The sequence below is a fragment of the Canis aureus genome, chromosome 9, assembly GCF_053574225.1.
Source record: "Canis aureus isolate CA01 chromosome 9, VMU_Caureus_v.1.0, whole genome shotgun sequence".
Taxonomy (NCBI): domain Eukaryota; kingdom Metazoa; phylum Chordata; class Mammalia; order Carnivora; family Canidae; genus Canis; species Canis aureus.
The window spans coordinates 29,580,252-29,607,597 of record NC_135619.1 but is presented as its reverse complement, the minus strand read 5'-3'; the positions used below and the strand labels follow the sequence as shown (position 1 = coordinate 29,607,597).

The 27,346-nt window shown below is 42.5% G+C and overlaps 4 protein-coding genes across 10 annotated transcripts; 2 read left to right on the top strand and 2 right to left on the bottom strand.

The window, feature by feature from the left end:
• The first annotated feature begins 242 nt into the window (after positions 1–242).
• DNAAF2 (dynein axonemal assembly factor 2) lies at positions 243–7,848 on the top strand. Its single transcript, XM_077909190.1, has 3 exons — positions 243–2,169; positions 5,615–5,758; positions 7,009–7,848. Exons 1-3 carry the CDS (start codon positions 337–339, stop codon positions 7,507–7,509), a joined length of 2,478 nt encoding a protein of 825 aa, XP_077765316.1. The 5' UTR covers positions 243–336; the 3' UTR covers positions 7,510–7,848.
• Positions 7,849–9,165: 1,317 nt separating this feature from the next.
• Positions 9,166–11,451, bottom strand: MGAT2 (alpha-1,6-mannosyl-glycoprotein 2-beta-N-acetylglucosaminyltransferase). Its single transcript, XM_077909201.1, has one exon. It carries the CDS (start codon positions 11,444–11,446, stop codon positions 10,106–10,108), a length of 1,341 nt encoding a protein of 446 aa, XP_077765327.1. The 5' UTR covers positions 11,447–11,451; the 3' UTR covers positions 9,166–10,105.
• A 530-nt stretch (positions 11,452–11,981) lies between these two features.
• Positions 11,982–13,234, top strand: RPL36AL (ribosomal protein L36a like). Of its 2 annotated transcripts, none has more exons than XM_077909215.1 (2): positions 11,982–12,141; positions 12,800–13,234. In XM_077909215.1, the coding sequence occupies exon 2, from the start codon at positions 12,831–12,833 to the stop codon at positions 13,149–13,151; it is 321 nt and encodes a 106-aa protein (XP_077765341.1). In that variant the 5' UTR covers positions 11,982–12,141; positions 12,800–12,830; the 3' UTR covers positions 13,152–13,234. The 2 variants fall into 2 exon arrangements, with proteins under 2 accessions (XP_077765341.1, XP_077765340.1); XM_077909214.1 differs by lacking the exon at positions 11,982–12,141 and adding an exon at positions 12,382–12,700.
• On the bottom strand, positions 12,814–27,346 carry LRR1 (leucine rich repeat protein 1). Of its 6 annotated transcripts, none has more exons than XM_077909205.1 (5): positions 26,950–27,073; positions 25,631–25,823; positions 23,124–23,222; positions 19,731–20,452; positions 12,814–16,877 (listed from the first exon to the last, which is right to left on the bottom strand). In XM_077909205.1, exons 2-5 carry the CDS (start codon positions 25,712–25,714, stop codon positions 16,637–16,639), a joined length of 1,146 nt encoding a protein of 381 aa, XP_077765331.1. In that variant the 5' UTR covers positions 25,715–25,823; positions 26,950–27,073; the 3' UTR covers positions 12,814–16,636. The 6 variants fall into 6 exon arrangements, with proteins under 6 accessions (XP_077765331.1, XP_077765330.1, XP_077765332.1 ...); XM_077909204.1 differs by lacking the exon at positions 26,950–27,073 and adding an exon at positions 26,810–26,946; XM_077909206.1 differs by lacking the exon at positions 26,950–27,073 and adding an exon at positions 26,810–26,946 and having other exon boundaries at positions 25,631–25,771.

Genomic DNA, 27,346 nt, shown 5'->3' with positions numbered 1-27,346 from the left:
ATAACGTTCATAAATGCTGGAAATTACAGTTATTACGACAGTGATTCTGCAAAAGTAATTGCCCCGTGGCACAGGTGTCTAAGAACGCGGTGAGTAGAGTAGTTGGTTGACTTGAGGAAACTCGGCTGTTGTGGCCCTTCACCATCCCTCTCCAATTCCCGCCCCTCCTCCCTGCTGCTGGCGGTGTCACTATGGCAACGCCCACGCGTGCCCTAAGCTCGCTGCTCTCGCCGGCGGTTACGGAACTCGGCCGCCCCGCTCTCCGCAGAGCAGCGCCTCCACGACGCGTCCCATCCAGCTGGTCTCGGGTCGCTCTCCCCCCGGCCCGGGCGCGGCATGGCCAAGGCGGCAGCCTCGTCGCCGCTGGAGGACTTGGACCTGAGCGGAGAGGAGGTCCGGCGGCTCACCTCGGCCTTCCAGGACCCGGAGTTCCGGCGAATGTTCACCGAGTACGCCGAGGAGCTCACGGACCCGGAGAACCGGCGGCGCTACGAGGCGGAGATCACCGCGCTGGAGCGTGAACGCGGAGTGGACGTTCGGTTCGTGCACCCGCAGCCGGGTCACGTCCTGCGCACTAGCCTCGACGGCGCCAGGCGCTGCTTCGTGAACGTGTGTAGCAACGCGCTGGTGGGCGCGCCCAGCGGCCGCCCGGGCCCCGGCGGCGCGGCGGCCGGCAGCCAGTGGTCCCTGCCCCACAGCCTGGCTCCCGGCCGCGAGTACGCGGGGGGCCGAGGCACCCGCTACATGGTCTACGACGTCGTCTTCCACCCCAGTGCGCTCGCGCTGGCCCGGCGCCACGAGCGCTTCCGCCAGATGCTGGACGCCACGGCCCTGGACGCCGTCGAGAAGCAGTTCGCGGTGAAGCTGGACCGCAGGAATGCCAAGACCCTCAAGATCAAGTACAAGGGGACTCCGGAGGCCGCCGTGCTGCGCACGCCCCTCCCCGGGGGCGTCCCGGCCCGGCCCGAGGGGGAGCCGGAGAGCCCTCTCCCCGATTTCCCCTACCCCTACCGGAGCCCGGCGGTGGCCGGGAGCTCAGAGGTCCCCCGGCCCCGGGCGCCCTCCCCGCCGGAGGCGGTCCTGCCCCCCGCCCCCACGGAGCCTCGCTACAGCGTGGTGCAGCGCCACCACGTGGACCTCCAGGATTACCGCTGCTGCCGGGACTCGGCCCCCAGCCCGGTGCCCCGGGAGCTGGTGGTCACCATCGAGCTGCCGCTGCTGCGCTCGGCCGAGCAGGCGGCGCTCGAGGTGACGGGAAAGCGGCTGTGCCTCGACTCCAGGAAGCCGGACTACCGGCTGCGGCTGTCGCTCCCGTACCCGGTGGACGACAGCCGCGGCAGGGCGCAGTTCCACAAGGCCCGGCGACAGCTGGTGGTCACGCTCCCCGTGGCGCTCCCCGCCGCGCGCCCGGAGCCCGCCGCAGCGCCGGAAGAGGCCGTCTGCGCGGCCGGAACTGACGGCTCGGCGTGCGCTTCCGCTCGCGAGGGGGCGGGGGGCCCGGCGGGGGCGGGGGCTGGTGCCGGCGGCTGCGGCGGCTGCGGCGGCGACTGCAGGCCTGCGGGGGCCGCGGGCGCCGCTGCGGAGGGGCCTGCCTCCGAGCCCGAGGAGCGGGACTTGGACGCGCGAGCGGGGCGGACCGCGGGCATCGAGGAGGAGCCGCCTTCCGTAGCAGGAGACGCCCCCGGGCACGGTGGAGGAGGCTCCCCTCGGGCTGCGCCTGGGAACCGTGACAGGGGGTCTTCCGCAGGAAGGGGCAGCGCGCCGGGAGCTCTCAGGGCCGAGACGCGCGCGATCGGGGAGGCCGCGGCCCGGGAGCCCTCGGATCGAGCCATGGGTGGGCCTGGGACCCGCGGCAGGGAACCTCTGTGTCCTCCTTTGCAGTGTAATCAGGATGAAGAATCCCTGACCCTGCTAATTCAAGTGCCTCGGATCCAGCCGCAAAGTCTTCAAGGGGATGTGAGCCCCTGCCGGTACAAATTATGCTTCTCCACCCAGGACTTAGTTTATTATTCCTTCTTTTTGCAATTCGCTCCGGAGAACAAATTGAGTACCAGAGAACCTGTGGCTAGTATTTCTCCAAACAATGCGGTGATAGAACTGGCCAAATCTCCAGAGTGCCGTGGACCTTGGAGAGAGTGGTATTACGGTTTAAACAAGGATTCTTTGGAGGTAACAGTTCTTTCTAGACTCTTTAAACTATGTTTAAAGATTCCACCCCCCTTTTAAAATTTGCTCTTACAATCGACCCTGGAACAACACAGGTTGGAACTGCCTGGATCCACTAAATAAGCAGAACTTTTTGATAAATACAGGACAATACTATAAGTGTATTTTCTCATGATTTTCTTAAAAACATTTTTTCTCTACACATAAGAATACAGTATATAATACAGCGTACAAAATATGCGTTAATGGACTGTTATAGGTAAGGCATCCAGTCAGCAGTAGGCTATTAGTCGTTAAGCTTTGGAGGAGTCAGAAGTTGTAGGTGGATTTTTCAACTGTGGGGGTCGGTTCCCCTAAACCCTCTGTTGTTGAGAGATCAACTGTATACATACTTGTTAACGTTAACATCAAGATCAGCCACATCTCTGTGGGCAGGTACTCCAGAACTTAGGGCTGAGCATTACCTAGTTTACTTAGGACATAATTTGCATGAATAGTGTGTTCTATTTTAGTTGCTACTATAATTTTTAGGTTATTGGAGTTCTTGAATTTCAGATTCAGTACTCCAGTACTGTTGACTTTTTCAAAAGAATTGATTGATTGATTGATTGATGCAAAGGGGGTGGTGGTGCAGGGGATCCCTGGGTGGCTTAGCGGTTTAACGCCAGCCTTTGGCGCAGGGCGTGATCCTGGAGTCCCGGGATCCAGTCCCGGGATCCAGTCCCACATCGGGCTCCCTGCATGGAGCCTGCTTCTCCCTCTGCCTGTGTCTCTGCCTCTCTCTCTCTCTCTCTCTCTCTGTTTCTCATGAATAAATAAATAAAATCTTAAAAAAATTTTTTTTAAAGGGAGGGGGGCAGAGGGAGAGAGAGAGAAGCAGACGTCCCCTGCTGAGCAGGAGCCTAAGCTTGAGCTCACCCCAGGACTAGACACCTGGACATGAGCAGAAATCAAGAGTCAGTGCCTCAACCTGCTGAGCCACTCAGGCACCACTGTTGATAATTTTTTTTAGAACTTTGTGAATTTTGGGATCCCTGGGTGGCGCAGCGGTTTGGCGCCTGCCTTTGGCCCAGGGCGCGATCCTGGAGACCCGGGATCGATTCCCACGTCGGGCTCCCAGTGCATGGAGCCTGCTTCTCCCTCTGCCTGTGTCTCTGCCTCTCTCTCTCTCTGTGACTATCATAAAAAAAAAAAAAAAAAAAAAAAAACTTTGTGAATTTTAAGTTCTAAGAAACTTTTTAAAACTCATAAATTAACAATTGGTGGTTTTCATTGAGATATGTATCAGAGTTACATGTAATTTTTTTTTTTTTAGCTTTTAACAGATTCAAGGGTTAAGTTCCCAGAAATGAAACTAGTTGCACAGATTATATATATGTTGAGAATTAAGTTTTTAGCCTTGGGCTTTAACTTGCAAGAAATTTTCACTCCTTCCTGTGATTTTCTTAGATACTTGATAATAAGTTCCACTTTATGAGGGGTATATTCTGTGAGAAGTGATTAATTTGAAACTCTCCCAAATGGTAAAATAAATAGCCAGGGTGAATGAAGTAAGATACTTTGTGAGAATATGAAGTTGACTATCTGTTTATATTATCAGAAGCGGGAAATTTAGGAAAGGGCAGTCATTTTCTAGAATTGTTTTATTTATCTATTTATTTCTAAAGTTTGAGTAATCTCTACCCTTCTCCCCATCATGGGATTCAAACTCACTATGGGAGATCGAATTGCATGTTCCTTGGACTGAGCTAGCCAGGTGCCCCTGTAATTGTTTTAATAAATGTAAAAATAACTTTAAAACTGGGAAGAAAGTTTTATGGATAAGCAGTTGAAAGAATACCTAAAGGCTATTATTTTAATTTGATTTTCTAGAAGACTAACCTTATTTTACCAAAGAAACTAGACCAAAATGGGATTAGGGAAAATGTGTTTTCTATCTTTGATACCTGAAATAGGTTTATAATTACTTCATTAATCATCACATTTGGTAAGGCTGATGGGACCATAATAATCAGTTATTTGTCTTTATATTTCATGGTAGGATCTAAATATTAAAGTAAAATTTTAAAAAAATCACAAGAGTAATGGGTGGATAGACATATATAATGATTATATGCATTATATGAAAATAATTTTAAAGAGACTGATTTGTGACTGTCAAGGTCAGAATTGTTACTTTACACCTAAACAAGTACAAAATAGATTTATAAAACAACAACAACAACAAAATAGATTTATAAAGTCCTAAATATTCACTGGAAATTTTCCTAGAGCTTTAGGACCACTAAATTCAGAATCTTTTAAGAGTAAAATCAGTCATCAGGATAGGCAACTTTATGCAAATACTTTGTTTTAATCATAACCATTTCCATTATAAACATCATTTTTCCTTGGGCTAACTAAAAACCAAAGTATTTGGTTATTTTTGTGCAATTAATGTGTCTTTTCCACAGGCAGGAACCTTAGAAATGATTTAATTGGGGGATATTTCTCTAATACAGTTATTCTGGACTTTAAAGTAATAGCGAGGAAATTACTCCAAATGTTAAGATTTTTCTGTACCCAGCGTTCACAGTAGGTGTTCTTAAGTTTAAATACTGTTTAATGTAAGAGAACCTTAAACTTGTCTCTTTCTGATTTTGCCCTCCTATTTGGACTAAATGATGAACTATTTGGTAATTTATTTTTATGGAAGTACTTTTATTTTGGGCAATATTAAACTGATTTTATGAATTTTAAATATGGTTATCCCTTCAACATCCTAACTATATACCTATATTCACTTGACATGAATATGCACAAGTTGGTTTGTGTTTGGGAATCTGGCGAAAGTGATTTATGCGTTTCCTAATTATAGTTTGGAAATCTTTCCATGTCATCCTCTTGAAATCTGCTTCATTCTTATAAATAGCTATATGCTAGTGTCACAATGGATTATCTCAATGTGTAAAAATAGAATATACATCTCTTAAATAGTATATTTGGCTCTTAACTGGCTAAGAACTAAAAGGCAATCTGGTCACAAGATTTGAATGAATTCTGTCGTATATATTTATTAGCTATCTCATTAGGAAGTATTCTAAAATTAAATTACATTTTATATCTGCAACTGTATTTATAGCTCTAGAGGTGATGTTATTCTTCTAATAAAATATTAAGAGAAAAAAAGGAGAGGAAAATACCATTTGTAAGTACGATTATATCAGATTGTTAACAAAGACTTAACAGAAGGAACTAAGACTTTTTTCTTTTAGGCTCATATATATATATACTATTGCTATTCTTACTGCTCTGTACAATACAGTTTTCTTCTGCCAAGACAGCATCAGAATAACATTAAATATTTTCAAAGTATAATCCTGAAGTATGAACTTGTATGAGCTGTTTTTAGATCAACTGTGTCAAGAATGACCTATAAAGCAGAATATTTTGTCTCTTTTTATTTTAGGAAAGGCTATTTGTCAATGAAGAAAATGTCGATGAGGTTCTTGAAAAGGTCCCGAGCCCTCCACTTGATCAGCCAATGACTTTAACCCCACCATTAATTGAAGTTCTTGAGGTTACTGAGAGTAAGATTCATATTCATGCTAAGGTAAGGATTTGGTGGCCTTTGTAGTGATTTAGGACAAGGTTAAAGCCTGACAGAAAATTTTTGATTTCTTTATATCATAACTTTAAATTAAATGTTCAGAATGGGGACACCTGGGTGGCTCAGTGAAATTAAATGTTCAGAATGGGGACACCTGGGTGGCTCAGTGGTTGAGCATCTGTCTTTGCCTCAGGGCGTGATCCTGGGATCCCGGGATCAAGTCCCATATCAGACTCCCTGCGGGGAGACTGGTTCTCCCTCTGCCTATGTCTCTGACTCTCTCTGTGTGTCTCTCATGAATAAGTAAATAAAATCTTTTTAAAATATATTAAAAATGAAAAAAATGTACAGAATGGCTGGGAAGACAAGAGGAGTAAAGACCTTTTTTGCATGTATTTTATTATGTGCTAAAATTTTGTGGTTCATTTTCTCAAATATCTCATTAAATCTGGAAATAACTTTCCACTGAGGAACAGGGAAACTAACATTTGGGAAGTTGGAGTCCTACTTTAGGGACAAGGCTTTTTGACTCTCAAACCATGGGAAGGAGCTATGTGATTCAGTTTGCTCATTCTTTCTAGTTGAACCTTAAGTTTGGTTATTTTTAGTCTTCAGTATTGGACACAGAAATTATTTACTAACTAGCACAATTGACTTATATATATGAATTGGGGAGGAGAGTGGCTCTGGAGAATTACAGAAATTTAAGAAAATTTAAGAAATTCAAGAATGTCTTTATAAGAATGAATACTAAAGGGTTTATAGGCCAGGATTATTTTATTCTGAAAGAGATAAGAAGTCATTGAAAGGAATTAATCAAGAATTAGTGCCAGGTTTGCACTGTCTGTACTGTTAAAAAAGAACTGGCAGCATCTGGAAGAGGACTTTGAGGGGGAAGCCTGGAAGCCTATCTGCAGATCTGCAAGCATTGTTCCCTAACACCTTTTTTTTCTTATTTACTTATTTATTTATTTATGAGAGACAGAGAGCGAGAGCGAGCATATATGAGCAGGGGGTAGGGCAGAAGGAGAGGGAGACACAAGCTCCTCACTGTGGAAGGAGCCCAACATGGGGCTCAATCCCAGGACCCTGGGATCATGACCTGAGCCGAAGGCAGATGCTTAACCCACTGAGCCACTCAAGCACCTCACAACTTAAAAAAAAAAAAAAACAAACCTATTTCGAGGGAGTACTACAATTTAATTTCCTATTTTTTTTCAAAGATTCTTAATTTGTTGTTTCTCTTGACATAGTTGCAAGAATGTAGTAACTCTGAGCAGCTTCATGAAAAGGATGAAAAAGTCAATGAAGGAAGTCATCTAACTGAAAATAGAGAACATCCTGCCACCTCAACAACTGATTCTGATTCATCTATAGCAGATAAAGTACTAGAAACAGACAGTTGTAGTTCGGTTGTATGCTTGCAACAAGGATCTCTTGATGTTTCTCACATGGTATTTGGAAAGTCTCAGCAACCTGAGTCAAAAATGGAACCTGAATTTATGAAAGAAAAAAGTCTTGTTTACCCAAATGAGGAAAAAGATGATTTAAAAGAACCAGTAATAACAGAAGAGAAGGAATTAAATGGAGATGACCGATCTTCATTACTAAACAAAACTACAGTGCACAATTTACCTGGTCTCAGTAACATAAGAGAAACCAATACACAGGACGGTAGTGTGCAGTTTATTAAAGATCATGTGACTCAATGTGCATTCAGTTTTCATAATTCTTTGCTATATGACTTGGATTAATTCTATATAATTTTAGAGCTTAAAAGTTACGAGTAAAAATTTTTTAGACTTAAAATAGATGATCTTTCTGTTAACTACTATCTTGAAGTATTCAAGAAAATATAAAATTAAAATTTGCAATTTTGACTCTAATGGGGAAACTGGAGATACTTATTTTTTTGCATGTAGAGTTTATACAAAGTTTCCTTAATTACAGGGATTTTTGTGATTCCTCTGATGTATATTTTTTCTAATGGACAGTTAAACATTTAGTTTTAATACAACTTGTATATATTTGCTTGTTTGTTTTTGGCTTCTTTTGTTTACCATTACTTTAATAAAGTTTCAAAGTAAATATTCGCTAAGTTGTGTGTGTTACAAAAAGTAATTCTCAAGAATGCAATTAATTAGAAATCAGTATGTGTGTGTAGGGGGTAGAATCTCAAAACTGTGCATTTATGTTTCACTAAATAGGATATATTTATGCTTGAAATAGGTTCTTAGAACTTTACTAACAAATACTAACCATCCAATCACAATACAAATACAATGAATAATATTTAGTATTTTTGCTTCAACTGTATTATGTGTGTCACGCTCACACAAATAAAATATAAGTTATATAGTGATGCCTTTGAAAATTCAACTTCTTGAAAGATGTTTTTGGAAGTTACAGTATTAAGACCTTTCTTGGTTTTACAGAATACATTTATGAATTTTTTAAAAGCTTTTAAGGAATCTCTACATCCAAACATGGGGCTCGAACTTACAACCCTGAGAGTAAGAGTTGCACATTCCACCGACTGAGCCACAACCCTGAGAGTAAGAGTTGCACATTCCACCGACTGAGCCAGCCAGACACCCCTACGTTTATGAATTTTAGAACATGAAAATGGACAAAAAAAGCCAGTGTTTTCATCAGTTTCTTTTGTAATATCTAAGAAAGGGCAGCAGATAATATATCTTAACAGTGGCTAAGTTAATATTTTTATTGGAGGCCAGGAGAAAATCCAAATAGACTTTTTCTCACAAAAATTTTTAGTGCAGCATGAAAGGAAATGTAGAAAGGAAATTTTTTGTTGATCTAATCGCTGACCCCAAAGCCATGAGCTGACTCACCTATTTCTGATTCAAAAGAGCTACTAATTCAAACTTCTGGCCTAAGTTCGTCCTGGAAATTAACTAATTTCTCTAGTTCTTTGAACTAGCTCTTTCAGAGCACCAAAAGTTAGCACAAAGCCTGGCAATTCATCCTGATTTACATTTATAACCCCTATAAAATCTGGAACGAGATTGGGCTGTGAGGGGAATATAAAGGTAGCTCATAAAGCAAAAGAATTATTTGTTCCACCTACAACGACCATATGCATTTCTCAACCATAACAGGACTCTTATTTGATGAAATAATTTCAAAATTGTCCATTTAATACACAATATTCTTAGACTGAAATGATGTCATAGCTACACAGAAATTAGACTCTGAGTAATTTCTGATTGAATGCAAGCAATTAAACTTCCACATTAAATATGGAATAAATATTAAGCATGTTCCCTATTTACCATGTCCTTTTAAAAAGTATGATTTCAGTTAAAAATAAATTGGCACTAGAATAGGTTTCACTTTGGCATGACTGAACTTTCTATCATTTCTCGCTTTTGAAAACAATTTAGTCTGTATTCACTTACACAGCAGCTTTTTATTGTTCATTATCTGTGCCTGGCCAATTTGAAAGCCAGTTTCTTCCAAAGGGAATGCATTGTCAAGAGTGGGGTTTTCTTTATTTCAAACGCAGTTTATATGAATATGATATACAAATAGTTCATATGAAGATGTAAACTTTAAAACTTCTAGAATACCTTCACTGAATTTTGGTGTAAAGAGTCAACAAAATTTATTCTGCAAAATAACTGGGAACCTTTTTATGCAAAAATGAGTATTTTATTTTGGCAGCACTAAAGGAAAAAAAAAACCCACTGTATTTCTACATTGAGGTGAAAACAGTGTTTAAACTTTCTTATCAATCAAATACATTCCAAAAGAAAGTGTGTTTTATGAAGGTTCCAAAGCACAGGCAAATCTTAACACAATAATACAGGAATCTGTAATACTGAAAATGTCTTTTCTGTTAGGGTGTTTAACAAACATAACTTTTGAATTATAAAACCAGTGAAGTAATCCCTTCCTAGTAACCGTGTTGAGTGAAATTGGGCTTTGTTCCATTAATACTCTAATAATTCCATTGTAATACTTTTTACTGCTAAGACACTTTTAAAGTCTGTACTTAAAATAAGTTTTGAAAGTCGAAAAGTGTACAAAGTTCCAGATAAAAAGATTAATAGATGCAATTTAAATAAAATTTTTCTTTTACCAATTAACAATGATTACCTTTAGCAGATACAGATTGAACTTTAAAACCCAACTCTCGAAAACTTGTGTTTAAATTTTAATCAGACATCGAAGGAAAAGATTACCATATTTGGACACCTTTTACAATAATTTTTTTTTCCGTATTAAAGCAGAAACCAGTTTCTAAACCCTTTTATTCAATTGTATATTCTGTTTGGACAAATATCAAAAATAGAAGACTGTCACTTTTGCTTTTGTAATTGTGATTTTTCACTGCAGTCTTCTATAACTTTTACAGAGTTCATGGTCCCTAATATCTCCCCACCCTCCATTTTTCCTAGGTGGGGAAATGGCTGCCACAAACTTTTCACTGATAATTAGAGTTTCTGGAAACAAGTACTGTTTGTTACTATTTAAGAGTGACTCAATTTGGGCACTCTGGGTGGACGGTTTACAGGTTTTCTTGTGATGCATACCACAGTCTCCAGCATGAAATATCCTAGGAACCTGAGGAACCAGCACTTTCCAGAACTTTGAAAGACAAGATACAGTTAAATATTGAAGAGTCCAGTCCCAGTTATAATCATCATAAGTACAGAAAGTGTCTGTGCACTCAATCAGCTTCTGATAGGCATCCCGGGTCAAGGCTAGACCCATATTGTGCTCTGTGGATTTCCAAGTTTTCACATCTACCTTGTCGGCAATGCCATGGAAACTTCGAATGGCCGTATAGGTCCCCAGGGAGAGAACATCACACTCAGGACACTCTTCCTGCTTTAACTTCCACATCTTTTTGAAGACATGGTAAAAGTCTGGGGCTAAATAGTGATCCTCCTCTAGGAAAAGAATGAGGCCAGCATAGTCTCGAAGAACTTTGACCCTTTCCCATACAAAATGCAGCTTCCACCACCAGTGGTGTTTGGTTTGGGAGAACTTGGCCTCTCTATAATGGCCAAAGGAGTCGGGATACTCAGCATTGATGCATCCCATCTTCAAAGCTGCATTCTTCTCCAGGTCTCTGGGGCAATCTCTGGGGTCGCTGCCTGGAAACTCGTTGGGGTACAACTGAATGCTGAAAGGAAAGAACACCTGCAGAACCGGACAGAAATCCACCCCAGCGATCAGCTGGTTGATTTCTGTGGACCAGAAGTCATGGCTAAAGATGACGAGGACGTTGTCAATGCCCTGGGCTTTTCGGAGTGAGTCCAGCAGCAGTCTGAGGTAATCGGGCCGGTTATGCACCTGGACCACCAGCACCAGCTCCCGGGGTGCCCAGGAGCCGGCCTTATCTACATTCCTCAGCGTCTGGTCGAAGTTCAGCTGGTACACCAGGGACCTGTACCGCAGCGTCAGGTTGTCCGCCTCGGGCTGCGGGGCCGCCGGGACCAGAGGAGCCGCCGACTCGTTGGAGCCCCGGCGGATGCCCACGGACACCGCAGAATGGTCCCCGCCCCGGCCGCCCGCACCTCGCGCGGGCTCGGCGTCCAGCAGCGGCGGGGCGAGGGCCTCGTTCTTCCTTTGTCGCCCATTGCTGCTCCAGAGGACGAAGCCGCAGGCGGCCACCACGAGCGTCAGGATCAGCACCTTCCGCTTGTAGATGCGGAACCTCATGGTCTCCAGGGCCGGGAGCGCGGGCGGGCGGGCGGGCGGGCGCGAAAAGGAGCTAGCGGCTTCTGCACAGAAGGGGCGGGCGGGTGGTGGCCGTCGCCTTGGCCTGTAGCAGTCGGTACTGGCCCCCGCGGCTGCCCCAGCTAACTCATCTCGGGTCCCGGGGGTCCTGGGGCCCGAAGGGTCTCAGTTCCCCCGAGCCGCCCAGGCTCCCCACATCCTCGCCTGGCAGCGGCAGCTCGGGCAGCGGCCCCGCCGCTAGGAGCCGCGGCTCGGCGTCGCCTCGGTCCTCTCCATTCAGCACGGGTCCCGGAAGAAGCCCCGCCGCGGCCCCACCGCACCCCCGCGGGGTTACCTGCGCCTCCAGCGGCCCTGCGTCCTCCGCTCTCTCATCCTTACGCGGGCCCAGGCCGCCGGGAGCCAGCGACGCAGCCTCGCCCCACTCCGCCGGCGACCGTTCTGACAACCCGCGACTGGCCCGCCGAGCGCCGCGGCCCTCGGGCCCACACCCCTCCGGCCCGCCCCTGGGGCCGCTGGTTGGAGCTTCCCGGACGCGTCCGGAGACGCCAGGCCGCCGCTGCCTGCTGCCTATTGGGCCGTAGCGCTGTCGCTCACGCCCAGTTCCTACTTCCGCTTCGTCCTCCCTTTCCTGTGAGGCGCGAGCGAAGCGGTGAGGCGGGTGGACGCCGAGTTTCCCGGTAAGCTGGGGCGGGAGGGCCGGGGTCTCCGCGGGAGCCTCCGGTGCTCGGAGTCTGGGGTGGGCCCCACCTGCCGCCTTGGCCTGGTACTGAGGGGACTGGCGTCTCCCCTCGGAAGGGGCTCCTCACGCATGGCGGCCAGTGGGCCGGAGACACTAAGGACACGTCAGCCTTCAGGGCTGCTGACGGGTGACGGCGCTTCGGAGGGGAAAGTGAAACCAGACGAGGCAGCTGCCGAAGAAGGAACTGCGGCGGGCCGCAGCGCTCCCGCCCCCGGGCCGAGCCGGGCCGGGCCGGGCCACGCAGGAGCTAGAACAGGGAGGAAGGGGCTGCGAGGAAGAGTCCACCACGGCGGCCGTCTCCGAGAGAGAAAATTGGGCAACCGCCACCACTCAAGCTCCGAAGGACCCGGGTTGTAGGGGGAGCTGTCTCCTGGGCGCCCCTGTGCTGCTGCTCGTGCGGATTTTTAGTGAATCTAATTCCATTAATGCCCCAAGCATTCCCAAAAGGCGTGCACTCTTATGTTTATGTATTGACTCCTATGTAAAAGGAGTACTTGGTGGGTTTATACATTACTGATTAATGTGTTCTTAAATTCTTAGAGCACTTTATTCAAAATGTTTAACGTTTGTTACTGTAATTTTAAATGTTTCACCAGTTTTCGTCGTGCAGACAACGTCACTGCAGAGATGGTCAATGTTCCCAAAACCCGAAGGACTTTCTGTAAGAAGTGTGGAAAGCATCAGCCTCACAAAGTGACCCAGTATAAGAAGGGCAAGGATTCCCTTTATGCCCAGGGAAAGAGGCGCTATGATCGGAAGCAGAGTGGCTATGGTGGGCAGACAAAGCCAATTTTCCGGAAGAAGGCTAAAACCACAAAGAAGATTGTGCTGAGGCTTGAATGCGTTGAACCTAACTGCAGGTCCAAGAGGATGCTGGCCATTAAGAGATGCAAGCATTTCGAACTGGGAGGAGATAAGAAGAGAAAAGGCCAAGTGATCCAGTTCTAAGCTTTGCGATTTTGAGAGGAAAATGTTGACGCTGTAGAAGAATTACGCATTTGAAAATAAATGCAGTGATACTTTTACTCAAATATGTTGTGTTTTCTTGAAATCCAAATAGAATCACATGCCTAACGTGATTCATAATTAGGGAAATGATAGCAAATTTGTCAATGAACTAAGATTTATCCTCTTCTCAAATTCTTAGATTTAGTTCCACAAAATTGGAAATTTGCATTTATATATAAAGAATACAGGAATCCCACCTCCCAACTTTACAGCTAGGTTATGGAGATAAATCACATTAGCAGGGAAAAAAACTATTTTCTTTACTTTTTCTGGTCAATTTCATTTATGTGTTAGATGAATTCGTAATCAGGACTGATGAGCTGCTGGGAAAGGTCTCAAATCAGATTTTGAAAAGAGTAAATGAAGAGGATAAATTAGGCCTGCCTATAGCTGACTGGGGCAGAGTATCCAAGTTGAGGTATAAAAAGCTGACTTGCAAATTACGGGGGGCACTAGCCATATATAGGTATTTAAATTAAAAATGCACTTGCTTAGTTACATTAGCTACATTTAGTGCTCAACAGCCACACATGCTGAGTGGCTACCCCTACTGGACAACACAGATAACCTTTCCATCATAGTTTTTGGGACAGCACCATAGCACCCTTTTAGACTGGTCCTGAATGTAAGGCAGGAATTCAAAACAGTTCTAAAGCAAGAGATTCTGGGGATCCCTGGGTGGCGCAGCGGTTTAGCGCCTGCCTTTGGCCCAGGGCGCGATCCTGGAGACCCGGGATCGAACCCCCACGTCGGGCTCCCGGTGCGTGGAGCCTGCTTCACCCTCTGCCTGTGTCTCTGCCTCTCTCTCTCTCTCACTGTGTGTCTATCATAAATAAATTAAAAAAAATTTTAAAAAAATAATAAAGCAAGAGATTCTGAAGCTATGAAAAAAATGTGAGTCCATGATGGCACAAACTAGATTTTTTAGAAATCATTTTGGGAGATACTCAAATGTTGCAACTTCTTGGTCACAGGTTTGAGAAAGTAAGCAGTAAACCACTGAAAATTGAATGGAAGGCTGAAAATCAAGTGAGCCTTGTAACCCATGGGAGGTAAAACATGAGTATCAAAAAAAGTGACAAAGCGTATGGGTTATGAAAAAAATTCTGCATTTTGTACAAAGATTTTAATTTGGCCAAGATATTTACATGGGATGGCTCATAGATGAATAAGAATGCAAAGGCAAAGGGCAAGGGGTAAGGGTAACAGCTGGTTGGCACTTTGTCCCAACATAGATATATTTGATTTGTTGATGATGAAAAATGACTTTCTAGGGATGCCTGGGTACCTCGGCGGTTAAGCGTCTGCCTTTGGCTCAGGGCATGATCCCGGAGTCTGGGGATGGAGTCCCACAAAGGGCTTGCTTGCTGCATGGAACCTGCTTCTCCCTCTGCCTATATGCCTCTGCTTCTGTGTCTCTCTTGAATAAATAAATAAAATCTTAAAATTTAAAAACTCCACTTAAAATAACTTTCTACAAGAACATGTAAAAATTGGATACACGGGCAGCCTGGGTGGCCCAGCGGTTTCGCACCGCCTTCAGTGCAGGGCGTGATCCTGCAGACTCAGGATCTAGTCCCACATCAGGCTCCCAGCATGGAGCCTACTCCCTCTGCCTGTGTCTCTGCCTCTCCCTGTGTCTCTCATGAATAAATAAAATCTTTAAAAAAAAATTCGATACAAGTTAAATACGCAGCAAATCAGTTTTTTAAAAGAATTCCTGAAAGACACAACAGAGAGAGGCAGAGACATAGGCAAAGATCTCGAGAAGCAGGCTCTCTGTGGGAAGCCTGATGTGGGACTCAATCACAGGGCTGTGGGATCACAACCTGAGCCAAAGGCAGGTGCTCAACCACTGAGCCAGCCAGGCGCCCTAGAATTCTTAGTTTTAAAGAATAAAAATGAATTAACTTTAGAAGGCAATATAAAACCTGGGCTTAAAATCTCTGATCTGGGTTCACAGTACCTCCTAGGGTAATTTGTGAGGATTAAATCAAATAATGTATGTAAAACACCTGGAACAAGATGTAGTTAAATGGCAGCTCTTTTTATTTAAGCCATGTTTGCTTTATATATGTGATTTTTTAAATGAAAAACTAGAAGTTATATAGAAATCTTTTGCAGGAAGAATTTAATTGACAACAAGCAATGCAAATTTAGTCAGCCAAGAATTACTCCTCTGGATCAAAGAATCTGCTCTAAGAAGAAGAGATGTTTTGGAGATCATATACATAAAGTTTTAATAAAAAAATCTTAACATTTAAAACAGTATTTACTGAGGAATAGTTGTATTTTCAGAAAAAGAATAGGATGCTCCAAATAAATATTTTAGGAGGACAGAGGAAGTAGTAGTTACCTATGCCTTAAAAAATAGTCTTACACAGATTACCTCTAACTCCAAGCCCAAAACAGCAGTGGTTAATGCTAATACCTGAGAGGGGTTTTCTCCAGTAACTCTTAATCTTTCACCTCCTTTGTTCCCAGAAACCAGTTATGAAGCTATTTCAATGATGTAAAAGAGAGGCTGATTTGAAGAGGAGTGGGAATGAACCGAATAGAACAGTTCTACTGGTTCCATTTTCCACAATTTTTTCAAGCAGCTTCGTTTTCCATTCCCTCGCCTTATCTCAAATCCTCATCATAGTTTTGCCGGTGTATCACTACCACTTTTTAAATTAAAAATACAAAAATATTAAGTGACTAAAATAATAAACAGAAAAAAGAACAACCCTTGAATACAGAATGTAGTCAGTAAAATGTAGCAATTTTCTGCTCCTTCTAACCAACCCTAAAATCTTGTTCCCACTCTAAAAGTTAAAAAACTTAGAAATCACAACAAAGATTATGTGAATTACATTATAAAACTTATAAAAGCTGATGTCTGTTTATCCCAAAGCAACTCCAACTTTATGCTTGAATACAGACTTCTATATGTAGAATATACCTGAAAAACACAAAAAATGGTATACCATAGATTCATACCAGAGAAGTTCTCACTAAAATTTAGACTATCTTAGTCTTTCAAGGTATATTTTTTGCATACAGAAACTCAATTTCTTTAATTGAAATTCAAGAATATAACTGATAAGAAAATTCTATGACTGGAGTGGTAGGCATCAACTTCTGTTTAACATTAAAAGATAACCAAAAAAAAAAAAAAAAAAAAAGATAACTCCACAACCCATTCTGGAAATATCAGCACAAGTGCAATAAACTAATAAAAGTTTATCTCACAATAAAATAATATAGGTCTTAATGAAATTAAGGTTTTACAGTCAAATGATTGAAAATGTTAGAGTAACACATTCTTCCCTTCAAGTAAGTATACAAAAGGCTTCCCTTTCTCTAATCTGACACAGTTAAACCATAAATGAATCCCAAACTGATCTGTAACTAGACGGAATTTCTTTTTGTGGTATCACCTATTACTTTAACATATCACAGCAATTTACATAACATGTTAGAGAACAGAAGTAAGAGATAACAGGCGCTTCAGTACCACCCATATTATCTACTAAGACCACAGTGTGAGCAACAGAGTGTAGATTCATGGTAGTAGTTCCCTGAATAAAAGAGTTTAGACAGAATCTTCCACAAACACAGGTTTTTGCAGTATCCAAATCTTGGCAAAGATGCAAAGGAATGATAGGAGAGCCATACGGAATCCTAATGGAAAAAAAAAGTTTAAAAAAATACTGTTTAAATATGCTACTAGATTCAGAAATTCATGTAAAAAATCATGAATTACTGGACACTGAATTGTAACCATGGAAAGATAAGATTACTCCAGTAAGGGGCTCATATATTGTCCTCTCTTCCAAACAGTTAAGAGTGGGAAAAATATACTAAAAATACCATATGATGTTATAAACCTAAAAGGATCTATACTACCACATAAAGTATCTTTTAGCACTGTCACTTAATAGCAAAACCCATGGAATAAAATGAAAAGTCATCTGTCCTTTACATCTATACTGTCTGACCAATATAAAATGATCATTTAAATACATAGTTGTTACACAATTCTCATATCGGTAATGGGAAAATTATGGAGTTCTCCCCGTGAAGAAATATTTATATAAATAAATCCAAATACTCTCTCAGGCATCCACTGTTAAAAGGGACTTTTAAACTGTGAAATAGATTCAAAACATATATTGTTTGGGGTATTTGTTTTACTTTCTGTCTGAGGCTGACCTCACCTCGCTTAATCACTTATCCTCCTACTTAAAACTTCAATGGTGCCCAATGCAATTAAAATCAAGTCAAACTCTTTACCCTCATCTATGAGTCACTATAAGCTGGTCTCTTGAGGTTGCTTGCTCACTGCCCAACTCCTTCCCCCAAACTCACCATGCCCCAAGTCACTTTGTCTGTCTTCCAGAGTCTATTCTTTGTTCTCTAGTCCTAGCCTAGGCTGGCATATAATAGGTGTTCAGATCTTTTTTAACAAATAAATAAAACCTACTAATTTAAATTCTCACATATTTTTCTAATAGACCATAACCTTATGTTTGTTACCCGTAGTTGGGACAATTTACCAAGAGCTTGGTAACAGAAATTATTCTCATAGCTTTGGATCTCTACACTTTTTATAACAAGTTGGTCTAAAAACATACAAAGTAAAAGTTAAGGTCGCCTTACAAGAACCTAATATTAGTAGAGGTCAAGTTTAAAAAACAATGTCAATACTACAACGCTAAATCATTCAGCACAAAATATTTTTCTACCTTCCCTACATTTTGATTACCTATTTTTTCCTTCCACCATTGCACTTTTCTATGTTGAATGTCAGTCCTGAGCCAGCCAGGTACCCTGAATCATCACAATTTTTAGAAACTCCTCAGGTGACTCCAAATATGAAATAAAATTTGAGAATCACCGCTTTAAGCTAAGCACTCTTAGATACAAATGAGGAGGGAGGACTGAATTTCAATGACAGTCCATGAGCATTATAAAGTTGTATGCAAAATTCTGCATATTTTTCCAGGCCCATAATGCCGGTTTTTTTTTTTTTTTTTTTTTTTTAGACCTTCTCTCCCCACTAAAAAGCCAATCCTATCTTTGAAATATGGTGTTCCTACTATTTTATAGGTACTTGATAATAATTTCATCCACATCTTAGTCTCCTCTATGAAAGAAGCATGAACCAAATGAATAACTGGAGTTTGGTGTCTCATGAAACTAAGTGCAGTTCGTGTTCAAAGACAAGAGGAAGAGAACCAATAGATATTAAGTCCTACTATATGCCAAATGCTTTGGCATTACACTAGCTCCATTATCTTCACAACCATGTAAAGTGGGTATTATTGTTCCTGTTTCACAGATGAGAAAACTGAATCAAAGAGGTTATATAACTTGCTAAAGTCACACTAAGGGGTGAAGCCAGGAATGACTCCAAAGACCACACCTGACCTCTATGCCAGATTTGAGTTCTCAAACTTTAAAGTGCATCAATACTATCTGGAAGGACTGATTAAAAAAGATGGCTGGATCTCACCCTCAGAATTTCGGATTCAATAAGTCTGTAGTGGAGTTCAAACCTCGAATCTCTCAAAAGTTCCTAGGTGATTCTGATGTTGTTGGTCAGGGAATTACATTTTGAGAAACAACTGCCATTCATTCGTTCAAATATTAAGTGCCAAGTATATGGCAGGAACAGGGGAATATCATGTTTTAGACCCTGGGGAAACGTACGGTGGAGAACAAGACAAAGCCTATGCACTCATGGATCTTACATTTTAATGGAGAAAGCTGACAGGAAAACAAATGTTAAAAAATATGTAATGCCAAAAAAATATATATATATATGTAATGCCACATAACAAATCCTGTGACAAAAAAAGTCAAGCTATGTAAAGGGCTGCCCCAAACTGTAAATAGTCAGAAAAGGCCTTTCTGGGTGCCACTGGAAGAGAACTGAAGTGAGAAAGTGAGCTATGGAACTTTCTGGAAGAAAAGCATTCCAAGGGCAGTCTGGGTGGCTCAGCGGTTTAGTGCCGCCTTGAGCCCAGGGCCTGATCCTGGAGACTCGGCATCGAGTCCCATATTGGGCTCCCTGCATGGAGCCTGCTTCTCCCTCTGCCTGTGTCTTTCATGAATATATAAAAAAAAAAAAAAAAAAAAAAAAGAAAAGAGAAGAAAAGAAAAGAAAAGCACTCCAAGCAGAGGTAAGGAACACCAAGAAGGTCACTGGAGCAAGGGTCAATTTGTGCACAGCACTGTAAACTATGTTAAAGACCGTGATTACAAGGATGATGAGGGGCGCCTAGGTGGCTTAGTAGGTTAAGTGTCTGACTTCGGCTCAGGTCACGATCCTAAGGTTCTGGGATCCAGCCCTGCATCCAGCTCCTCGCTCAGCGGGGAGTCTGCTCTCCCTCTCCCTGACACTTCCCCTGCTCATGCTCTTTCTCTGTCAGATAAATAAATAAAATCTTAAAACAAACAAAAACAATAAGGATGATGAAAATACTAGAATGCTAACAAAGATATCACATTTTATGACTATTAAAGTCTTACCTATTATATAATATGGCTCGTGCAGAGGATTCCAGTAAACTTAATGGCGTTTGCAGCATTATAACTGGAAGGACTTTTGGTTGTTCGAAAGTATTTCCAAAAAGATCCAAGTACTCAAGGGATAAATTCTTAAATTCACTAGGCAAAAAAGGAAGCTTATTTCGAGCTGCCGACAAAAAACGCAGGTTTGTCAACTGTCCCATCTTGAAAGGAAATCGAATCAATTCATTATCGTCAAGTTTCAGATCTGTAAGTTCTCGGAGCTGGCAAAACTGCACAGGGAGTGCTTTAATTTTGTTCTTGCTGAGATCCAAACTCCGAAGTGATGTCTGGAGTGTAGATTGACACAAGGCTACACTAAATGACTCCAAGTGATTGTCATTCAGGTTAAGTTCTTGAAGATGGACGAGGTCTCCAATTGTAGCTGGAAGCTTTTTTATATGGTTGTGACTCAAGTCTAATTTCCTAAGGTTTCTTAAGGAAAGCATACGCGTATCAATTCGGATAAGCCCACAATAAGAAGTCTGAAGATGTTCCAGAGAAGGTGGGAAGTTCCTGCTTAGAGGATAGTCCTTTTTGGATGTGATAACCATTTTAGTTTTACATTTTTCAAATTCTGAAGTCTTCACTGGTGCGAAGGTTGAAAGCGGTGCTTCAATATCACAACCTCTGTGAGCCAGTCTCAGAGCTGAAAGGAAACTCTTTAAACTGCTGGAATTGGCCTAGATAAATAAAAATAAGTTGTACAATTATAAATTCCACTTTAGATAATATATGCATGCTAATTCATCCTGTAATGAATTCTATAAAGTTATACATGCAAAATGATGCAATAATTTCTTGGAAATGGCTGTAAAAATAAATTTTTTAGTATTTTACTTTCATTAAATTTCAATATAGATGCAAAAAATGTTGAAAGTTTTTTTAAAAAGATTATATTGAAAGACACACTCTAAATAAAACCATTCGAAGGGAAACCAAAAGAGTATAAAATAAGATGGAAAGTATGAAAAGATTCTACTTAAGACTTGGGTTTAAATGAACTGAGACAGGGCACCTGGGTGGCTCATTTGGTGATGTGTGTAGCTCTTGACCTCAGGGTTGTGAGTTCGAGCCCCACGTTGGGTGAGAAGATTGCTTAAAAACAAAACCTTTAGGGGTGTGTCAGTAGTGAAGTCAGTTAAGCATCTGACTCATGGTTTGGGTCAGGTCATGATCTCAGGGTCGTAAAATCAAGCCCCATGTTGGGCTGTGCACTCAGTGTGGAGTCTGAGATTCTCTTTCTTTCCCCCTGCCCCTCCTGCTCGTGCTCTCTTACTTTCTCTTTAAAATCAACAAATCTTAAAAAAAAAAAAAAAAAAAAAAGATGAACTAAGGCAAATCTCCAGTGCCTCTGAGATAAACTGATATGGTGCTGTGCATTGCAAAATACCCAGGGCTGCCATTCACACAAAAACTTGGAATTATGAAAAGCAACAACGCTGTCAAAAGCAGAGCCAAATAGCACTGTAACAAGTGCTAGAAAACATGAAAAGCAAGAGATATGGCTTCCAGCTGGACAGAAAAACCACTAACAAAGTGATATGTGAACTAAGTTATCAATAGAAATAACTAATGTTTGCAGTATATTATAGAAGTTTCCTAGAGTTTAGATGTGAAGGACTAGTGAACTTGTAGCAAGTCTGAGAACAGTATGTGATCTCATTTGGTTGGAACGTAGGAGCTTTGTAGAAATGTAAAATACAGTATGGGGATGGTATAGATGAACCTGTTATCAAGTAAGGAGCATGGAACGATCAGGTTGTGGGAAATCTTTGAAGAACTTTAAGCATGAGAATTACATGACAAGGCTAAATATTATTTCAGCAGCAGTATACACAGTGAAGTAGTGTGAGGTAAGTTTGGAGACCTGGGTCAAGTAGGTCTAGTACAGGGTGATGGCTTAAAGATTTCAAAGTGACAAAGACTGAGCTATGAGAATGGAAGGCAGGTATGGTAGAGAAAAGGCAAAGGACTGGAATAAAGCCTTTAATTGGGGGATAGGAAAAAAGATGCCAGAGATAGGAGACAAAGGAGTGGCTAAGAAAAACCAAAGGTAAACCAAAATAGTGCCCTGTCACAGATGCTAGGAAAAGAAAGTTTTATTAAGAAGGGAGTAGTCATCAGTGTCAAATTCTACAGAGCTCAAAAAGGATGAAAAATAATGGCTACGTGTGATGCCTGGGTGGCTTGGTGGTTGAGTATCTGCCTTTGGCTCATGGCGTGATCCCCGAGTCTAGGGATCAAGTTCCACATTGGGCTCCTTGCAGAGAGCCTGCTTCTGTCTCTGCCTCCTCTCTCTCTCTCTGTGTCTCACATGAGTAAATTAAAAAAAAATAATAATAATGGTAATGTGATTGGCAAATAGGAAGGACATCAGTGATCTCTGAGACAGTGTTTTGAATAAACCACTGAAAACAAAAGTGAAAAGGAGATAGTAAGTGGAGGCAATGGATTTGGCCTTGTCTTTTTAGAAATTTGTCTATTCTATTTTCTTACTTGGTAAGACCTCAGCTTGTTTTTAGGTAGAAGGGAATAGAAGGAAGGCTGAGTATCAAGAGAAAATGAAAACCTGCAAGAAAGGAGGTAGAACAAAATGTTTCCATTCACTACAAATACCTTAAATTATCATCAAACTTTCTTATTTACAAAGCACTTTGGGTTGAGGATAATGCAAGGTTGAATGAGATCTTGCTTCTACCCTCTGGGAGCGGGTCGGGAGAAGGGGAGATAGGGCACAGCAAAGTTTTATTTCAGTGGTTTAAGTATTTTCTAAAAAGATAATAATAAATAAAGTACTCCTAAAATGATCCTAATTGTATTTGATCTTTTTTTTACACTAAATTTAGATTTGTAAACTGTGGTTATGCTCACAAAATGCAGACTTGTGCCCCTGGCCTTAGAGTTTCCCTCTAAGAATACCCTAAGACTCCACCTGGAACACAGAAACAAGTCATTTTCCTTCCTCCTCATCCTGCATAGCCTTACCAGGCTCTCTTCACTTTTAGAGCTATGCCAGCATGCCAAAGAAGCTGCTATTGCTTCTTCAAACATACCTGCCAAGTATCCAACTCTAGTCAGCTATGTGGGATATCAGGATGCTTAGACTCTTCTATAAAGAAAATACAGCCAACCAACCTAATCATTAATGTTTTTAATACTGTACCTTACTTAGGGGTGTCTAGGTGGTTCAGTCTGTTAAGCATCTGCCTTAGGTCATGAAGCCAGGGTCCTAGGATTGAGTCTTGTGTTGGGCTCCTCGCTTAGCAAGGAGTCTGCCATTGTCTCTCCCCCAGCTTGTGCTCTTTCAAATAAATAAATAAATAAAATCTTTAAAAAAGACAAAGACCATACCTTACTTAGACAGATATCCACAGGAGGCTCCTTTAACCGAACAGTAGCTTTCCCCTCATCCACAAATTTGGTGAAGAATTGCTCAATGTTTTCCTTTAGCTACTTAAAACCAATGAGAAAAAAAAAAAGGAAAAAAAAAAGACAAAACCAGGTATTATTATTCAGTAATGTTTATTACTAGATAATATAATTAATAGTTAATAAATATTATTTACAACTAGAATGTGCCAGTTACGTTGCCAGACTTTTACTCCTTAAGTCTGGGTGTTCTGTGGTTTTTAGTTTTAATTTCATTGGGTTTTTTTCTTTTAGCATTTGGGTAGCTACATTTCTTATCTAGCTTATGGTAGATATTACTGTTTTATTAGCCCAGTAACTCTTACCTGTGAATCCTGTTTGGGAAAATGCTCCTTTAGTCCCATTCCAACTATGTGGCCATAATAGGAACTGCCAATAGTAGTTATTTGCTTTCTTAACTTGAGTTCATTACTCTCAAGTCGATACACCTCCCACAAGATTATAAACTCCTTGAAAGCAGAATCTTGTCTCCTTTGTTCACTACTGTATCCATGGAGCCACAATAGTGGCCAATATATAATAGGTGCTCAAAAAATTTTAATGACTGATGTTGCTTCTGCTTTAGACTTCAACTACTGATGAGCACTCACTCGGTACCAGTTACTATGATAGGGGGCTTAAAACAATTGTAGTAAAGAAAACCAACGTGGTATTTACAAAGCTGTCAGTCTGATGAGAGATTATTAAATAATTACAAGCCTAACAAATATTAAGATAAGGGAAGTACAGGTTGCTCTAAGACCTCATATCATAGAGCAAATGGATATCCCTTACCTGGTCAAGGGAAAAGGTGACCTTGAAGGTGAGAACTGAAGGATTAGGAGATATTGGGCAAGTGAAGGTACTGGGGAAAGAGGGAATAGCATACCAAAAAGAAAAAATGTGTGCAAAGCCTTGAAGGCAAGAGAGGTTGGCAGCTGAAAGAAGTTCAGTATGGCTGAAAGATTCGGTGAAAAGAGGCAGGTGAACCTGGACAGGCAAAGACTGAATGGCGAAAGACTTTGTAAACTATGTCAAGAATTTTGGATTTGGGGGTGCCTGCCTCGGTGGCTCAGTGGTCGAGTGTCTGCCTTTGGCTCAGGTCATGATTCCAGGATCCTGGGATCCAATCTCCAAGCCAGACTCCTCGCAGGGAGCCTGCTTCCCCCTCTGCCTAGGTCTCTGCTTCTCTCTGTCTCTCATGAATAAATAAATAAAATCTTAAAAAAATAAAAAAAGAATTTTGGATTTTATTCTACAAACAATATCCACTGAATGACTTGAAGCTGGGAACATAGTTAGATCGATATTTTGATAAATTCCTGTTAACTACAGTGTAAGAATGAACTTTGGGGCAAGGGAGAGGGGATGGAGGCAGGTAGAGATACGAATATCTTTTAAGAGACTAGCCAGGCAAGGGGTAATGGTAATTTAGACTGCAGTTGGGACAGAAGGAGGTATGAAAATCTGAAAGATAATGTAGGAGGTTGAATTAAAAGGATTCAACATTTTAGATGTGGGAATGCAAAAGCCTTAAGGTTTCCGGATAGAAGAGAACACTATTTTTTTTAAAAAAATATTTTATTTATTTATTTGAGAGAGAAAGTGAAAGCATGGGGCGGGGGGAGTGGGGAGCAGAGGGAGAAGGAGAAGCAGACCCTCTGCAGAGCCTGACTCCAAAATTGGATCCCAGGATCCTGGGATCAGGACCTGAGCTTAAGGCAGATGCTCAACTGACTGACTGTGTCACCCAGGTGCCCCAAGAGCAGAGCACTATTTAATGAATTACAGAAGAGGAAGTTTATAGGTGGTAAAGAAAATTAATTTTTAGATTTTCTTGAGTTTGAAATGCTACAACACATCCAAGTGAAGATTTCCAATTTATAAAAGATCCAAGTTGCAAACTAAGGGAGAGGACTAGCCAAAGATACAGACTTGGAAATCACAGTGAGATGGGCACTAGCTGAATCATGGGATGGAAAAGTTGGTTTACGAAAGATCCCTAAAGTACTTCCCATACTAGCACTAATACCTTGTCTTCAAGGCCCAGGGTCAACACCACTTTAATATATTCAACAAATGTTTATGGAGTACCTACTATGTCATCCCAAGCCCTATGGCACCACCTCTTCTATAACAACTTCCTCAAGCCTCTGTAATCAAACTCATTTTGTTTTGAAACTATTCTTCTTCTACCTTTATTATAACATTTATCATAGTCCAACTTGTATTGTAAGCACCGGTTTCTACTTCTATTTCTTCCCAGTGTTGTAAGGATAGTGACTAAACCAAGTTTATTCTCCCACAGTACCTAGCATAGCATCTTGCACACAGTAAACCTTCAACTCACAGTTCACAATAAAATTTTGATTAGAATTACCACCTACAATTATTAATGCAGCTTAAGTTTTAAGGAAGAAATCATTACAGACTTTTAAAATAGACAGTACCTGAGCTGGGCATGAAAGAGGTTTTGGGGAAGACAACGGTGAAGAAAAGACAGACAAAACTCTTGTTGAGTTTGCTTCTGTCATCTTACAGACTTCTTATAAAATGTTGGGTGACTGCTGAAGTTCTTTCAAGTTGAAAGACTGTATGAGTTGATTCCACGAAGAGGGAGAAATTATGCATACTTTCAAATGCCTATATCAATTACAAAGTGTCTCTGAATGAGATGGTAATAGCCCCTTCCCTCAAGTTAAGAGTATTCACTGTGGAGTACACCACCATAAGGGAAATAATCCCAGAAACCGTACAAAATCCAGACAAAACTCAGATGCAAGGGTGGGAGATGAGCTGCCCCCTCAACTTTATTTATAGTAGACACAAGGGTATTCCAGTCATTTCTACAAAATAACAGTGCCTGATGAAATGAGGGGAAAAGGATTTTATAAAACCTGTGCTTTGAAAATTCTATTTCAACTTCCAACACCTTCTAGAGAGCTTACTACTGCTGTGCAGATGAGAAAGAGTCCTAGCCCTAGAAAATCAAGTCTTAGGAAATTAAACATTTAAGAAAAGAGAAAAGAGATGCAGTAACATGGATAAAAACATCAATATGCAACCTGAAGTATTATTGCTTTACTGCTGTACTAATCTGGTCTAGCGACCTTAGACCACCCCTTAAAGTCTTAAAAACAAAACAAAAAGCTAGCGAAAAAACTGTAGGAGGAAAAAAAATTAAAAAGTCAGAAATAAATTCCTAAAAAATTAATCAACGAATAAAATAATTGATTTAAAAAATGATTTAAAAAAAATTATTGAACGAAAGTGCGATTACTTTACTGGCCCCCTAAACTGGATCGTCGTTTCATTTAAAGTTTCCTTTCACGCAGGCCGAGTTTCCAGACGCCTTAAAAGGGCAGGGTTACTATCTATCAGTAAAAAGAAAGGCTGTCGGTTTAAAGCCAAAGAAACGGGAGAGAAAAATAAACGAGAAGGTGCGCTCTCAAAAGCTTTCCTCTTTCGGGTCCACAGGGGGACGGACGGACGGACGCCCAGGGCTCGGGGCGGTGGTGGGGCTCAGGCACCCCGCAGGCCGGCTCCAGCCTCGGCAACGGGCGGGCGGGCGAGGCCCGGAGGGGAGGAGCCGAAGGCCGACTCCCGCGGGGCCAGTTGGGTCCACGCACCTCATAGCGGGTCCCGCGCTTGTCCTTCAGGGTGGAGATAAACAGGCAGGTGAGGTGCGGGCCGCTCCGCTCGCCCCGAGCCCGGGGCTGACCTCGGGCCGTCTGCTGACAGAGGCTCAACACCGCCCGGACGCCCTTACCCCGGTTCCTCATTCCCAGAGCCGGCAGCTGCCGACTCACTACCTCCACCTCACAGTGTAGCTTCATGTCGCGGGAGCGGCGGCCCGCAGCAGCTCCACCACTGCGCTTTGAAACTTCCCGGTTCCCGCCGCGCCGCGCCGCGCCGCCGCCAGGGTCCTGGAGCATGCGGGCTGCCCCCGGAGCTGCCTGCCGGCCCGCAGCGCCGACAGCTCGGGGTTCCTCAGGGCCCCGGCTCTCCAGGGCCGCGCGGGCGACGGCCGCCCCTCTCACTCGCAGGGCCGGGTCCTCACTGTGGCTGCAAGTCGGCGGAGCGCGGAAACCGGCCGCCTGAGGACGCGGCTCGCGGCTCCCGAAACCGGCGACTGGCCGAGGCGCAACGTCCTTTCCCGCGAACGC

Excerpts from the sequence above, each read along its gene's own strand:
- LRR1 (XM_077909207.1), bottom strand. The coding sequence starts at position 27,115 with ATGCTCCAGGACCCTGGCGGCGGCGCGGCGCGGCGCGGCGGGAACCGG. Across the intron at positions 23,223-26,809 it reads AGCGCGGGACCCGCTATGAG|CTAAAGGAAAACATTGAGCA; the intron begins GTGCGTGGACCC and ends GGTTTTAAGTAG. Across the intron at positions 16,878-19,730 it reads CGAGCCATATTATATAATAG|GATTCCGTATGGCTCTCCTA; the intron begins GTAAGACTTTAA and ends TTTTTCCATTAG.
- DNAAF2 (XM_077909190.1), top strand. The coding sequence starts at position 337 with ATGGCCAAGGCGGCAGCCTCGTCGCCGCTGGAGGACTTGGACCTGAGC. Across the intron at positions 2,170-5,614 it reads TAAACAAGGATTCTTTGGAG|GAAAGGCTATTTGTCAATGA; the intron begins GTAACAGTTCTT and ends TTTTTATTTTAG. Across the intron at positions 5,759-7,008 it reads AGATTCATATTCATGCTAAG|TTGCAAGAATGTAGTAACTC; the intron begins GTAAGGATTTGG and ends CTCTTGACATAG.
- RPL36AL (XM_077909215.1), top strand. The coding sequence starts at position 12,831 with ATGGTCAATGTTCCCAAAACCCGAAGGACTTTCTGTAAGAAGTGTGGA.
- MGAT2 (XM_077909201.1), bottom strand. The coding sequence starts at position 11,446 with ATGAGGTTCCGCATCTACAAGCGGAAGGTGCTGATCCTGACGCTCGTG.